Source organism: Leptidea sinapis, chromosome 7 (genome assembly GCF_905404315.1).
Source record: "Leptidea sinapis chromosome 7, ilLepSina1.1, whole genome shotgun sequence".
Classification (NCBI taxonomy): Eukaryota; Metazoa; Arthropoda; class Insecta; order Lepidoptera; family Pieridae; genus Leptidea; species Leptidea sinapis.
In genome coordinates, this window is record NC_066271.1 from 8,550,695 (window position 1) to 8,565,812 (window position 15,118).

The 15,118-nt window shown below is 35.4% G+C and overlaps 1 protein-coding gene across 5 annotated transcripts in view; it reads left to right on the top strand.

Moving 5' to 3' along the window:
• LOC126965365 (protein numb) overlaps positions 1–9,425 on the top strand; it is a 65,238-nt gene extending 55,813 nt beyond the window's left edge. For all 5 annotated transcript variants that reach the window (XM_050808914.1, XM_050808913.1, XM_050808912.1 and 2 more), the window contains 4 exons: positions 3,230–3,441; positions 4,871–5,072; positions 5,466–5,685; positions 5,923–9,425. In XM_050808914.1, coding sequence (XP_050664871.1) covers positions 3,230–3,441; positions 4,871–5,072; positions 5,466–5,685; positions 5,923–6,165 — 877 coding nt within the window. In that variant the 3' untranslated portion in view covers positions 6,166–9,425. The remainder of the gene's footprint in view (positions 1–3,229; positions 3,442–4,870; positions 5,073–5,465; positions 5,686–5,922) is intronic.
• The last annotated feature ends 5,693 nt before the right edge of the window (positions 9,426–15,118 follow it).

Here is a 15,118-nt window from a genome sequence, read left to right on the forward strand (position 1 = left end):
GGATAGTTTTAAGATTTGCATTTGGCTCCATACCTACTTTGTGGAATGCAATCACAGCGATTCGGTTCTCTTTATCATACCACTGCATTTTAATATCGCAAAATATTGTACAATGTCTTGGCGCCGCAATGAGAAAACTCAATGAACAATGACATATAAAAATGACAGATTCCAAATTCAAATGTAATATTTTGTTTATTTTAAATTGTAACAGTATTTATGGCCAGACTTAGTATAGTAGAAATGATAATCAGTTGCCCCCAGGTCTGGCGAGTACGGACTACGGATGACGTAGGTCCTGTAGATTTAAAACGATTTCTCGTACCGTGTGAGGTCTTGCATTACCATGGAGAAATTAATGGTGAGAACCGGTTGACGATTCAGAACTGCTCCAATTCTAGTTCCACCGTCATTGTTCGAAGTACAGTACATGTGACACTTGATGTTATTGCTTCAAGGGATCTGAGGAGGAACTGAATAAAACCATGAACTAACCACCAATTAGTTGCCGCCACTCTTGTATGACTGACCTGGAGTCAGACAGCGTTATTGGAATGCGATTATCGTTAACAAGTCCACATTTCATTATACGTCACAATTAGTTCTTTTAGGTTTTTTTATTCTACTCAGATCTTATTTTATGTCATAGTAGTATTTCCATTCTAGTCTTTATATTGTGGCTTTTGTGGAAAGGTCACCACAACTGAGCTAATGTCAGGTTGAGGTAGGCTACTCACTTCTAGGATTAATACACAAATAAAATTTGAAAAACAAAATTTTATGAACGATGCGGTATTCGAACCCACGACCTCCGGTTAGCTCAGTGGTTTAGAGCACCGGCACGGACGCCGGAGGTCGTGGGTTCGAATCCCGCATCGTTCATAAAATTATGTTTTTCAAATTTTATTTGTGTAAAGGTACAGTGTTGAAAAGCATTCCAGTTTTATAACTTTATTTCAAAGTATTTACTATTAAGTTGAGTTATATAAATAATAATGATATGAACAATTATTTTTACCTACATAGATATAATAAATATAAAAATGTTCCTCCAAGTAACGGCTGAGACTCAGAACTATAGAACACGTGATTATCAGCATTGTAATAGTCCAAAGTTGTCTTCTATAATTCTTATTTATTTTGTGCTGCGTATGTTAATATAAATATGATAATATTGTAAGGTGATAACACTAGAGCATTTTTATCGCGAGATCTTGGCTTGCAATACGTGGTGTTTATGATGGAATCAACGCGAGATACTGTCGTGGCTTACATAATAAATGTAACATAATATCTAACACTAAGATAACACTTGTGATTTCAATACAGTCAACTCAAGAATAAAGAATAAACTGTATGTGCCAAAGTATGCCATAGTATGTGTAAAAGGTTAGATAGGGTTAACGCCTCCTTATCAATTCAAATCAAAAATATTTTTAATCATAGGTAAATCATATTACACTTGAAATATGTAATTTTTTCATACACCTCATCCGGAATTTTCTCAGAGAAGAATGAGCAAAAACCTCTAAGGTTGTTTTCAAAACAGATTAGGTGTTACACGTTCTTATTTTTAATGCAATTTCCACAACCGCACGTTTTGTTCGAAATTTCTTGCCTCGCACAGCCACTTTGTGGAATCAACTACCGGCGGCGTTCTTCCCTAACAGATACGACTTAAGGACCTTCAAGAAAAAAGCATACTTAAAGGCTGGCAACGCATTTCTTGACACACCTGTTGTTGCGGATGTCCATGGGCGGTTGCCTCACCTCTCCCCATCCCGTGAGCCTCTTGCCCGTTTGCCCCCTCTCATATAAAAAAAATTACAATTAGTTTCAATTACAATATATGCAAAGTGACGCAACAAAAATACTCAAACGTCAAAAACTGAAACGCTTACACGAGTAAGTCAAAAAATAAATAAATTAATAATTACAAACACAAACCTTGATAGGTTTCAATTCAATTTTACAATATAATACCAGACAGTACACTAGGACTCACATGGCACAAATTCAAGAAATATATTAAACCTTCTTTGACAAAGAAGGTTTACTGTAGTATAGATTATATACAGTATAATGATGTATGGTTCTTGACTGGTTCTGTGCAGGCAGTAAGAACTAATCTATATATTATTCAGAACGCCAAGCAATTTTTTACCGACTTCGAAATGGAGGGGGTTCTCAATTCGATCGGTATTTTTTTATGTATGTACACCGATTACTGCTTTTTAAGGAGTTTTCATTTAGTTTGATTATATATTAATATTATAAACCCCTTTGCCGATAAGTGGGTCTTAGTCTACCTGTCACTCATAGCTTACAAACGTTCTTTACGATATTTCAGTGTCTCACAAGATAGAAATAGGGGATCTATATTGTTAAAGGCACGCGGAACCTTTCGTAGGCCTACTCATAGCTACTTAATGAAATTAATATTTAATAAATGACAGTAAAAAGCAACGCAATTTTATAGTTTACCTGATTAGTGACACTAAAAAGTAAAAAATACAAAAAAACTCAAAAGTCAAAAATAATTATTTATTAATATTATTAAGTATTTAATATTCATAAAAGACTATTATTTGTGTGCTACCTATTGATAGGATTGAAATCGGTGTCAAGCTAAATGCAATCGCAAGTACCTACACTCGCCACGCGTGACTTTGAGCGGGATAGCTTTGTCTAGAACCAAACAACCCAATCGGGTAAGCACCAGTGTAACTTAACAGTAAATGTATTTACACTAGACTTAGAAGTAACCAGAGCTTTATTATTAGCGTTAGTACCTCCATTTAAATATAGCAAAAGTTAAACATCTATATTTTCTAAAGTTTGATTCAATTTGACAGTGATAGGGTTAAGGGCTCCTTATCAAATCAAATCAAAAATTTTTTTAATCATAGGTAAATCATATTACACTTAAAATATGTCATTTTTTCATACAGCTCATTCGGAAGGCAGATTTCCTCAGAGCAGAATGAGCAAAAAACTCTAAGGTTGTTTTCAAAACAGATTAGGCGTTACAAGTTCTTATTTTTAAAGCAATTTACAGATCATTTCAATTACAAGAAAAAGCAGTATGTTATAGTGCTCCGAATGAACAATGCACTTACAGTTAGTGCTACTGCAAATAAAACGATGTTTTCAGTAAAGCATTCACACTCCCTGTTTACCATTGTACAATAATAAGTCAGTTTATTACACTGCTGCTTTTGTCCGACAGTTACATTTGCCGCGACGGCACCACGCGGCGTTGGATGTGTCACGGGTTCCTAGCGTCGCGCGACAGCGGCGAACGGCTCTCGCACGCGGTGGGATGTGCGTTCGCGGCGTGCCTGGAGCGCAAACAACGGCGCGACAAGGAATGTGCCGTCTCCATGAGCATCGACGCGGCTAGCCACGCCTTCACACGTCAGGGCTCCTTCAGGAAGTCAGGTCAGTTGCTCTCAACACAACAACACAATAGGTGTGGATTGAGTGTACTTTTATATTAAGCTATTGCATAGCTTCTATCGCGGGCCTTGAGCGTGGAGACCGAATCCACAAATTCCGTTACGAAAATAACCTAACACTTACTTACTAGATGTATATAGATATTTCGCCACGGTCATTTCAGATGCCGTGGAACAGCGGTTATCACGTATGCTTTTTGTGTGTCTGTCCGTTAGGTTCGAGCCTGAGGTACGTCTTGATTTTTATTTAATTTCTTTTTTTTATCACGTTTTTTATTTTTTATTATTATGACAAGCATTTTTATTTAGTTTCACCTGCCCCGTTGTCTGTCTGTAACCAAATCTTGCAAGTTAAATTTTACTCACTTCCCGTTTGCATTTGTTTTTAAATTAAATTTTATTAAAAAAAAATACTGCATAAATAAAATAAATAAATAATTATAATTGCATAAGTTGATAAAAAATGCTATGCAATAGCTTTACCGCGGCAGTCCCCGAGTGCCACACGTCTTTTTTTATATTTTCCAAAAACAAAAAAACTGATTTAAATTAAGTAAAAATTGGCTAATCAGTCACGTAAACATTAGCGGTTGGCTCGTCATAGCAATAAGTAAACAATGCACTTGTTAGGTTGAAGAATTCATTGTATAAACCTCGTACATCCTGCTTGGAATATTGAAATTCATATTAAAACTCTTCGAATGCGAACTTTTTATCGATCTTAAGTAGAACACAAAAAAAAAAGAAACGTGGCATTGCAAAATTGCAAGAATTAATTTTTTTAATACTGAAATATTTCACGTCGCGCTGATACGATAAAGTCGTCAAGTTGTAGTGATTTGACTTCGATGTTTTTATATTATGTATATACAGTGGACACACAGACGTTGTCCTATACACTCGTCTTAAATTAGGAGGATTTCACTAACATACACATGAGCAGGAGAATTATATTATATGGACGGAATTGAGAATCTAAACCAATCTGAAATTCACTGGAACTTAAAAAAATATTAAAATCGGTTCAGCTGTGTAGGAGGCAGTTCAATTTTGAATCTAAACCATTCTCGAATCCACTTGAAGACACACAGAAAGTTTAATTAAAATCGGTCCAGCCGTTTAGGAGTTCAGTTACAACAGACGGACAAATGAAATATATTTATAAAGATATTTTATATAGCATACACAAAGATTTATACTTTGTACATAACATTTCATAACATCAAGAATTATTTCATAAAATATGTTCCCTGTTGTTATAATGCATTTGTCTCACAGCAGAACTATCAAACCGTGCGTCAATAAATCCTCAACCCGCGCCTAAAGAAGTTTTAGGTAAACTATAATATTGTATACTGTGACTTGGTTATTATGATATTTTAATAGTCTGATGAAGTTCTCCAATGTTCCAGTGATCGGTCGCCGCGTGTCGGAGGCCGACACCCCGCTGTCCCCGCCCCCCGCGCCCGCAGACCCCGCGGTGGCCCCGCCCCCCGCTAGCGCTCCGCCCCGCCCCTCCGCTCACAACCCGTTCGCGGTGGAGAGACCGCACGCCGCGCCGCACCTGCTCGAGCGACAAGGTTCCTTCCGAGGATTCGCGCACCTTAATAACAAGTTAGTACCCACAACCAGTGAATAGCAAGATACTACTACTAAAGATATTTATTGATTGAACTGTATTATTGAAGTGAAAACTTCTTTAGCATCGATGTGATTTGAAAGTCGATGAAACAGATGAAGATGAAAAAGCGACAGTAAAAAGAGATAGGAAGAATTAGATTCTGACATCATGCGCCTGACACTAAATAGACACCAGGAGAACATAAATATGGTAGCGGTGATAGTAATGTCTTTCATAGCGGTTGAAAAACTGTGTCATCCTAGCAACACATACCAGGACTTCTTATGCAGTTAAGAGGTTCATGCCCAATGTAGATTTCACTTCTGTACTTCATATGTACTTTGAACGCATACAGTTTTTTTTCAGTAGTTCTGTAACTGTTTCAGTTCACCATTCAAACGTCAGATGTCGCTCCGCATCAGCGAGCTCCCGTCCAACGTGGAGCGGCAGCGGCTCGGACTGGGCACGCCCCCCGCCGCCCCCGGCCCCGCCCCCGGCCCCGCCCCCGACGTCAATGTGACCACAAGCGCCGCCCCCGCCTCAGTCGCGCCCCCGGTCCCCGCGCTGCCCACCTCTGCGCAGCGCTCGCATATTGCGGCCATTGAGGTACTTCTTCCATCCTGCGTATTTCATTCACTTTACAAAAACTATTACATTTTCCTATCATCATATGAATGAAATGCTGGAAGACGTTCTCTGCTGGACGTAGGCCTCCCTCTAAGGTCTTTACGACGAAATATTTATTTATTTATAATATTAAGAGATCAGGCCAAAACAATATTGCAATAAGGAGTTCATATTGAGAGGAGAGAATATTGTGTAAACGGTTCGTTCACTTTCCAGGAGCGAGTGGTGGAACACGACCCGGTGGCGGAGATGTGCCAGCAGCTGTCGCTGGGGCTCCGCGCGCTCACCGAGGAGCCCGTGCCCGTGGCGGCGGCCGGGACGCTGCCCCACCCCGACGCCTGGCTGGGACGGATAGCGCGCGCCTCGCCCGCGCCGCCGCTGGGCGTGGCCGGGCGGGCCGCCTCCTACGCGGGACACTCCACCACCAACCCCTTCCTGACATCAGCAGCACAAATATAATCACACGTACAAAATAATCTATCAGGCGCGACCATTACAAAATGGCGTCCCAGGCCCAACCAATAACAGCTGACCAATGACAGCGATGCTGTCCCTAGTGGGCGGGTCTAACTATGCGTGCGAGTAGCGCGGCGGGTGGTTATAAAACTAATATTTTCCAACTCGAAATAGCATCCAAAATGTTATGGTAATCTGCAGTGGCGATGTTAATGAGGAGATATTGATCGTTGCCTATGGGCTACCTTCCAACTACCACATTGTATTATGTGTCCGCGATAACTGGAGAGTTCGATATTGCAATGGCATAATGATTTCAGCTTTATATGACATGAAAGTTATTGCGTCCGGTTGCCAATGGTTTGATTATTGCATTCATTGAGTAAAACTATGCTTAAACGTCAACAAAATTCTAAGATAAATATTAGTTCATTTTTTCTGACTATATTTATAAAATATAAGTAGATTTTTTTTCTGACCGTCCACCGCACTTTATATCTTTAAATTGTATTAAACTTAATATACCTCATTCGTATAAAAAGAAAGAAAGAAAAGGACTAAGCGAACGTTATCACAATCGTTACGAACTTTCACAATTCGTTTAAGCGAGATCACTTTAATGTCCTGTACAGTTCAAATTAACTAAATTAAAAACAAATTATGTATAATAATTTATCAAATTATTAAATTATGCGTATAGTTAAAAGCTATATTATGTATTACAGCAATATTTTGGACATAATTGACAGTGAACTTATTATGAAGACGCGGTATTTAACAAAATATGTGATTTTACCTCTTAGGTAACTCTAGCTTATATAGCTATAAGATTTTAATTTGGTTGAGCGACATTTTAAACATGGCTGATAGGCCAAATGGTCGCGGTATGACGTGCCAAAACTACTATCACAATGTTTATTTCATTTCAAAACAAAAAACAGTATTTTGTTTTGTATGTGTCGCGGGTGAATTTTGTGCGCGCCACATAAATCGTGAGTGAAGTTGTAAACAGTTTGAAAATCAACGATGACTGTAAATTGGTCGAAAATAACTTAATTCGTGTTTCACAGTGTGTAATATTGTTTGATAGTTTTTAGATCAAAAACTATCAAACAATATTATAGATATTTAAAAAATATTACTTTTGTATGAAATAATCTTTAAAATACATAAAGGCTAAACTATGTTCATGCTGTACGCTCCTGTTATATATATTGATATTACAATGAACTCAAAGTTATTATATTATTATGAAACAGTAACAAGTTACTATGTTCCTACATCAATTTCTATGAGTAATGACTGACCGAAAGAATAAAACTGTTCCACGCCATAATTTAATTTTTATCTAACGGTTATTTTTGAATGACGATTCATATATTTTTTTATCGTCTCGTATAGTAATACTATATATACGTAACACTTGCATTTTTTCGTAATACGTAAATAATATTTTGAAATGCTATTTAACATGGACATTTTCCTTTGAAATATAGTCAAATTTGATATTTATTTCATAAGACCAAATAAATCCTAATATCTGCGAATATTGCAAATGTATTGCATCCAAAATTATTATTATTCTCTATGAGAAATGGGTAAAATTCTATTAAATTATTACCTGAGGACTATTGCAAATTGAAATGCAAGCAATTATTTAAATTATTATTTGACTAAAATAGCAACAATTGCATGAAAAACCATATTTCTATTATTGACTTACAATTGAAAAGCAAGAATGGTTATCTTTTATCTTGTCTTTTTGCCTGAGATGTTAAATCTCTGCTAGATAATTATTGAGAGATATTCCCAGTGGTTGAGAGGCAGTATTCTTTTAAGGATAACCCTGGAATACTGACTTATTGTAAATACAATTTATTATCTCTTATGTATCTTACAATTATGGAGAATAAAAAAATGATGTTGTACTTAATGCATTGTTACTTCTTGCACACTGCTTCCGCTCCACACTATGTTTATAATAATATTAAATTTATATCATATCGTCACAGTTAGTTTTTTGATTGGAATCATTAATATTATACAGTGTTCGACTTGGTATTCAATACTTGAAAATAGGTGTAAGATGGTGCTTTTTTATTTTATTTATTAAATTGTTCGACTTCAACTCTTTTGTAATGCAAAATTATTGGAAGTCTTATCGTAACAAAGTCTTTAAAACATTCAAAAAACTAATTGTAATGTAAGTGAATCTATTTGGGAGTTAGCTTGACAATGTGTGTATGTATGATTGTGTATGTATGACACGGTGCGAGTATTACTTTTGACGGAACAATAAAACAATGCAGTATTTTCATAGAAAATCTATATAGTGATAGGTTCTTGTAATATAATAAGCTTTTGATATATTTTCATTTATTTTGTATATAATTGTAAATTTTGTACATCAACTTGTTTGTGAATTTGTTTTGTGTTTTTTTTATGAAGAATTATTATTCTTAATTTTGAGTCGATTGTATAGCTTGTATTAAACTTTTAATCAAACAAAATATTTATCATTGCAGAATGTTAGATTAGTGTGATTATTAATGTTATTTCTTTCTCAAGTTACTTAATTTTTGTTATTTTTACTATTTGATGTAAACTGTTACAATCTCGTGTATTTTGTTAAATTGCACATTAATATTTTTAGAATTTCGTGACAATTTTTAAATTCAAACAATTTTCTTACAATATAATTCTTATTTTATAGTAAGATCAGCACAATGTTAGCACAATAAATCAGTTATTTTACATTCCAATTCATTTGCTATAAAACAAATTGCATGGAATGTTTGCCGAAACTGTGAAATTCGTACTTATTAGGACATGAGTACTTAAATTGTACACAAACCAGAGTACAACAGCAGTCTGCGATATATTTAAAAACAACAAATGGCAGTGATTAGAAATTGTAATGTGAGTTTTGAATGAAGGTTTAATAATCCTTATTGCACTATGTGTAAATGATTCGTCTTTATCTATGCACGATAAGGCACAATGCAAGCTTTATATGACTGCCCCCACTTTATTACGGTATATTATATTAAGCTTACTTAACCTATATATAAAGTCACTATTTGATCTTGTACTTAATATTAATGTTGTTGTCACATAGCTCGTCTGGTCGATGTGTATATTTTTCTGAATTTATTTTTTGCTAAATTATGATACTTATGTACATACCAGGGCATATATTATGTAGATATGTTAGATAACGAGAGTTCAAATATTATTGAAATAAATATTATGGTTAGTAGAAAGTATGTTTTATTTTGTCTCCCAAGACATAAAATTAATGTAAAAACTAATGAATAAACTCCTTTCCAAAAATGGACAGGTTTGATTTATTCGTGTACTTATAGTATTAACAGTTGTAAAAGGGATGTATTGCCGCAAATAAAAAAAAAATTTACTCATTTAACTTTTAACACATTTGTTTGGTAATTAGTCGATCTTAATTTGTTTTTATTTTTAGGAAATAACTCATTTTGACAAAAAAGTAAGGAATATTCAATTGACCTTCTCATTTATTTACTAAAAGCTACAAACAATGAAATAATAAATTAATATCAAGTGTAGCTTCCACTGGCTGAAATAATTGTTGCAATTCAACGTGGCATTCTTTGGACGAGTTTTTTTTTTATGAGTTCTTGGGGAATTGCTACGCTTCCATTCGGCCGTTATGGCAATATAAAGCTCTCGGATAGTTTGTGGGGTGTTCAGCTCTAGGCACGTCGTTTTGGAAAGTACCATAGATGCTCAAAGTGATTGAGGCTTGACTTCGTGCTGGCCAATATAATCGGCGGATTCCGACTTCACTTAAATAAGCGTTTTCGTCGCCCGCTTGGTTTACCCGAGCATTGTCGTCCATAAACACAGCAGCACTTCCTAGCTAACGCTGAGGGTATATGAGGAGGAGTTCCGTGATGTAGCATTGAGAGCCATTTCTACGAAAACTAACTCTGTACGATCTTCAGAAGTGACAGGTAATATACTGAAATAGGACCACGGACGAGTAAAAAAAGAACTTCGTGACTATTTGAGCGCTTTATAAGGCGTGGTTCCGGCCACATAACGAGTGTCGTCCTCATCTTTGATGCACAACAGTATCAGTTATAATGATTAAATCGCGTGCAACACAGAGCTGCTCGAACTCTCGGGGATCCAGTACTCTGTCAAAATTTCCATCACTTGGCGTTGTGCAGACACGTGGCGTCCCCTCGTTTACACCAAGGTATTACACATACATGTATTTGAGAAGTTTCATACCAATTTCAAATACAAGCTGTATGCAATGTTTTTCGTAGTCAAAATTTGGATGAAACTTGTCTGATGAAATTGTTTTTCAGCTACTAGTTGTTTACATGTTAGTAACTTTAAGTATATAATATATTTGTAACTCCTGTGATTTTTGCGGAGCAAGGATGAATAGCTTGCAGATTTATTTTCTACTTACTTCACACTTCTTTTATATTTTGCATAATTCACACTATCGTTTTATAAATTATAGCCTATATGTAATTCTGGTGTGTAAGCTATATTGTTGTTATGTTTCATCAAAATCCATTCAGTAGTTTTTGCGTTAAAGAAGTACAAACATACATCCAGACATACAAACTTTCACATTTATAATATTAGTAGGATAGGACTAGTAGGAAGTAGGATACTAAGTCTGCAATATTTATTTTTATTTTAGAAAAAAATCTGACTATTACAAATAAAAAAATCGGAGTTAAAAGTAATGTGGCTATAAAATACTATGACTAATAACGGGACAAAATTTGTGTTATCTGGTATCCCCCGTAACTGCACACACACTAGCATCATTAAGATGCTTCACTTGTTACTATCACGGCGCTTACTTACTTCCTCCATTTCTTCTTTCGGACGAGTAGTCCGTGATAAGGACATCAATCGTATCTACCCTTTTTCTGGTAACTGTACAGCGCCGTCTTCATTATTGATGATCTTAATAGCGTAATATACATAATACAGCTTTGATTATTCATTAATTATCGTAATTTGTATTTTTGGGGGATTTAAATAAATTAAATTGGTTTACTAAAGGAACACATTCATTTCATAAAAACCGGATAAAATATTAAATGTATGATTTGCCTTTATGATTTTTATTTGAACCATAACCGAAAAATAAGTTTTGACACATCTCAAAATTTTAACACAAAAATCACTGACACGCCACGTAACTATCTGTCGCTATCTCACACTACTTTGATATTCGCCATTTTGGCGCTGTTGGCCATGTAGCGAGAGTCTGCGGTACTAAAACCAGTATTGACAATCTCAGCTAAACAAACATTGATAGGAAAAATATTAACAAAAAAAATGTGTACTTTATTACGTTGATTCTTGAAGTATAAATAACACGGAAAACGACCGAAATTAATTCAAAATGCAAAAATACTTCAGAACTAGTTCTCTGGACGCTCGCGAGTTGGGCTTCAAATAGCCAGAAATAAATTGCTGTCAAACATATGGAACAGCCTGTGCAGTGGTAGTTATACAGGTCAGTGCCAGGAATTGTAACTAAACTAAAACTATGTAACTAATTTAATTTCAATTGCTAAAACTTCTTACCTCGTGTTCTTGTTCGTCTCTTTAGACTACTTCTACTGACGCTCATTAATAAACAATAGACTTTGAACTTTACTGCCACGACATAAGATGTTAATTTGAATGAATGTTTTAATGTTATCTGTATAAGTTTATGTATATACTACGCAGCTTTTAATAGGCGATTGGCAGTTATAGTGACGTGAATGTGTAACATATTTTTTGAATTTACAGCAAGTATATCATATTCTATGGGGTAGAGATTGATGTTTTATATATAAATAATGACTCACGATAGATTTGCACTTTGTAATTTATTTATACATGAATACATTTATCAACGGCATAAACTCCTGTCTACGCACTACTTAAACAATCATAACTATTGTCTGTAATATTTCTATACATTAATCATATATAAGACAAACATTTACAATACAACGAGAGATCGCTAACGAGTTTCTACTCTACATTTAGTATATGAACCTTATTACAATATTAACATTACAACCATAGATTAAGGATTGGTCTCCGCTGCGCTCTAACCAGATACCGCAGGCATAGGCGCAAAGTGCGGCAGCTAATATAACGACCAAGTAGGCGTACTCGAGCCAGTCTCGAACAATGTGTGACGTTGACGTTCCACAGGTTCTGTTAAACTTGCGCTAATAATTGAAACTAAAATGCCGGGTTGCGTAGTAAAACTTTGTAAAAATAATTCTACGAGAAAAAATCACATGGGATCACATATCATCAGTAAGTATTTTGTATTTTATTAATTTCAATATAATATAACATGATTTGAAAAATGCCATTAAGTGCCAAGATGCCACGCACTATATCTAATAGTTGCTGTAATAAAAAAGCTATTATTCTTAGGTAGTGTGGTATCTAGTTGGAGACCAATGCTTAATCTAAAATTACAGCACATCAGAGAAGTTTTTAGTACACAGTACGCTTTTACGATACAGTATCTCTAGAACTCAATCGAAGTTACAAATGAGAGCTCCGACTAGGAATGTTATTACAAATGCAATACAAATATTTTTTTAACTTGTAATTCCTTTACTCTCTCAATATAAAATCACAAGGTTATTTTATGAAGATGACTGTTTAAATCTTGAATATTTGGCCAATCATAACATTGTATTTTTCTATTATGTTCATACATTAAAAAAAAATGGCATGGTGTGGATAACCTTAACAGTATACTAGGGTATAGACGAACAAAGGATACAACAAGATTGAAAAGGAAAGCGAATCTATTGTTACTGTAACCGATTTTGATTGTCAAATCCTAAACAGTCAGCCACGCTGGCATTAGCTTCATAGTATTTTGAATATTAAACCACTAGAGCTAACGTACATATTGACAAATCAAAATTGGTCACATATCACCAGTGGGAGGCTCCTTTGCACAGGAAGCCGGCCAGATTATGGGTACCACAACGGCGCCTATTTCTGCCGTGAAGCAGTAATGTGTAAGCATTACTTTGTTTCGGTCTGAAGGGCGCCGAAATTATTGGGCAAACTAGACTTAACATCTTAGGTATGTCTCACGGAAACGGGCGCAGTTGTGGTGCCGCTCAGATTTTTCGGGCTGGCAGATCGTCTATGTGGTTATCGCATATCTAACCGCGTCGTTATCACTTTCGATAGCACCGTCCAAAAGCAATTCACGGAAGAGACAAAAACATATATTTTAATGTATATTGATTTTCATTTTAATTAAGCTTAGGAGATGATAATTTATTTTATACTAATACTGATAAAGATAAATTTTATACTAATAAAGTGATTTTTTTTTGTAACATTTATAATGTTTTTAAGGTAGGTATAAATTACTTTGTTCGGTTATGATCTTATCTATGATCGTATATTATGAAGGAGACAGTATAAAAGTACAGATAATAATACGCATGACTAGCTCTATAACAATAGATAAAAATTTACCTAAAATACATTGACGTACTGCTTACTGGACTCACAATTACGCTCAAAGATTGTTTGAAGCAAAACTCTGCCTACGCGTCAATTAGGCAGAGTTTTCGTTCAGTTGTGTCTCAACCGCGCTTTGAATACAACGCCACGCAATGACATTGATGAACATTACTGCCACGAAATAAGGTGTTAAATTGAATTAATGTTTTAGGTTATCTGTATAAGTTAGTTATAAGTATGTAGGTATACAGCGCCGATTGGATATTTTTTGACGACCTTTTAATAGGCGATTGGGAGTTGTTAATAGTATGCCAATGCTAAAATAGAAAAAAACTCTTCAACAAAGAAAAACATATAGTTTTATTATGTAGTTTTTTTTAACCCCAAATGTTGCTAATATTATAACAAAAAAATTAGACCTAAAAATCTGTACGAATCACCAGTGTTGTGGTTGCTCCATTTTATTTTCATTTTCATTTATGTGTAGATTTATATTTATATAAAACTATTTTATGGACATTCGTATTGTCAGCCAATGGTTTGTTTACTACGAAATAGTAAAGTTATTTTAAAACATTTCTAACTTATTCAGCAGGACAGTTAACACTTAATGTTCCATATCTAGTTGTCCTACGAATTCGGCAAATTAGATTTATTTAAGATATTAACTCATGGTCGCCATTCATTCAATATTTAGTTGTCTTTACCGAATTCAATAATAAAAGCAAACCGTCTCTAACTTTGGTGCGTTGCATCACCGGACTTTACTGTGCAAAATCTAGCCTCCGCAAAATGCTACAATACACCAATTGCGTAGAAAAATGTAGTGGAGTGGGAATAACTTCAAAAAGTAATTGAAACGTGCTCGTCTTGCTAAACTTAAGCATGCGATAACTACAGTGGCAGCGTGCCATCACGGAGTTTGAGCTTATATGGTACACGCACGGGCGTGGAATCCAATGTACAATACATCAATGACGTTCTATACATATAAGGACATATCATTCGCAGTCTGATAGGAGAACGGCAAAAGTGTGCTTAAAGACAATGTAAGCATTAAGGCCGTTCCCAATATTCACTCTATCTCCGGTTGTGGCCTACTTGAGATAAAAATCGTAACTATCATTGACTTTTCTGTCCCAATAAACTTATCGACTGTAACTCACCTTATCCGTGCACGATGTCTGTCAATGGGAGGACGTATAACTTACCAGCGAAAGAAGTTTGTATGGAAATTGCAATTCACGCGTCGCAATATAAGGCGATAAGGATGACTTATCGGGCATAATGGGACAGCTTCAGATTATTGACAGCTAATTACTGACAGTAGAAGGTAGTCATTTTCTCTATCTGTAGATAGTATATTGGGAACGGCCGTTAGTCGTGTGTCAACTGTCACTGTCCAAATAAAATCTGAACTGGATGTTACATTGCTGGT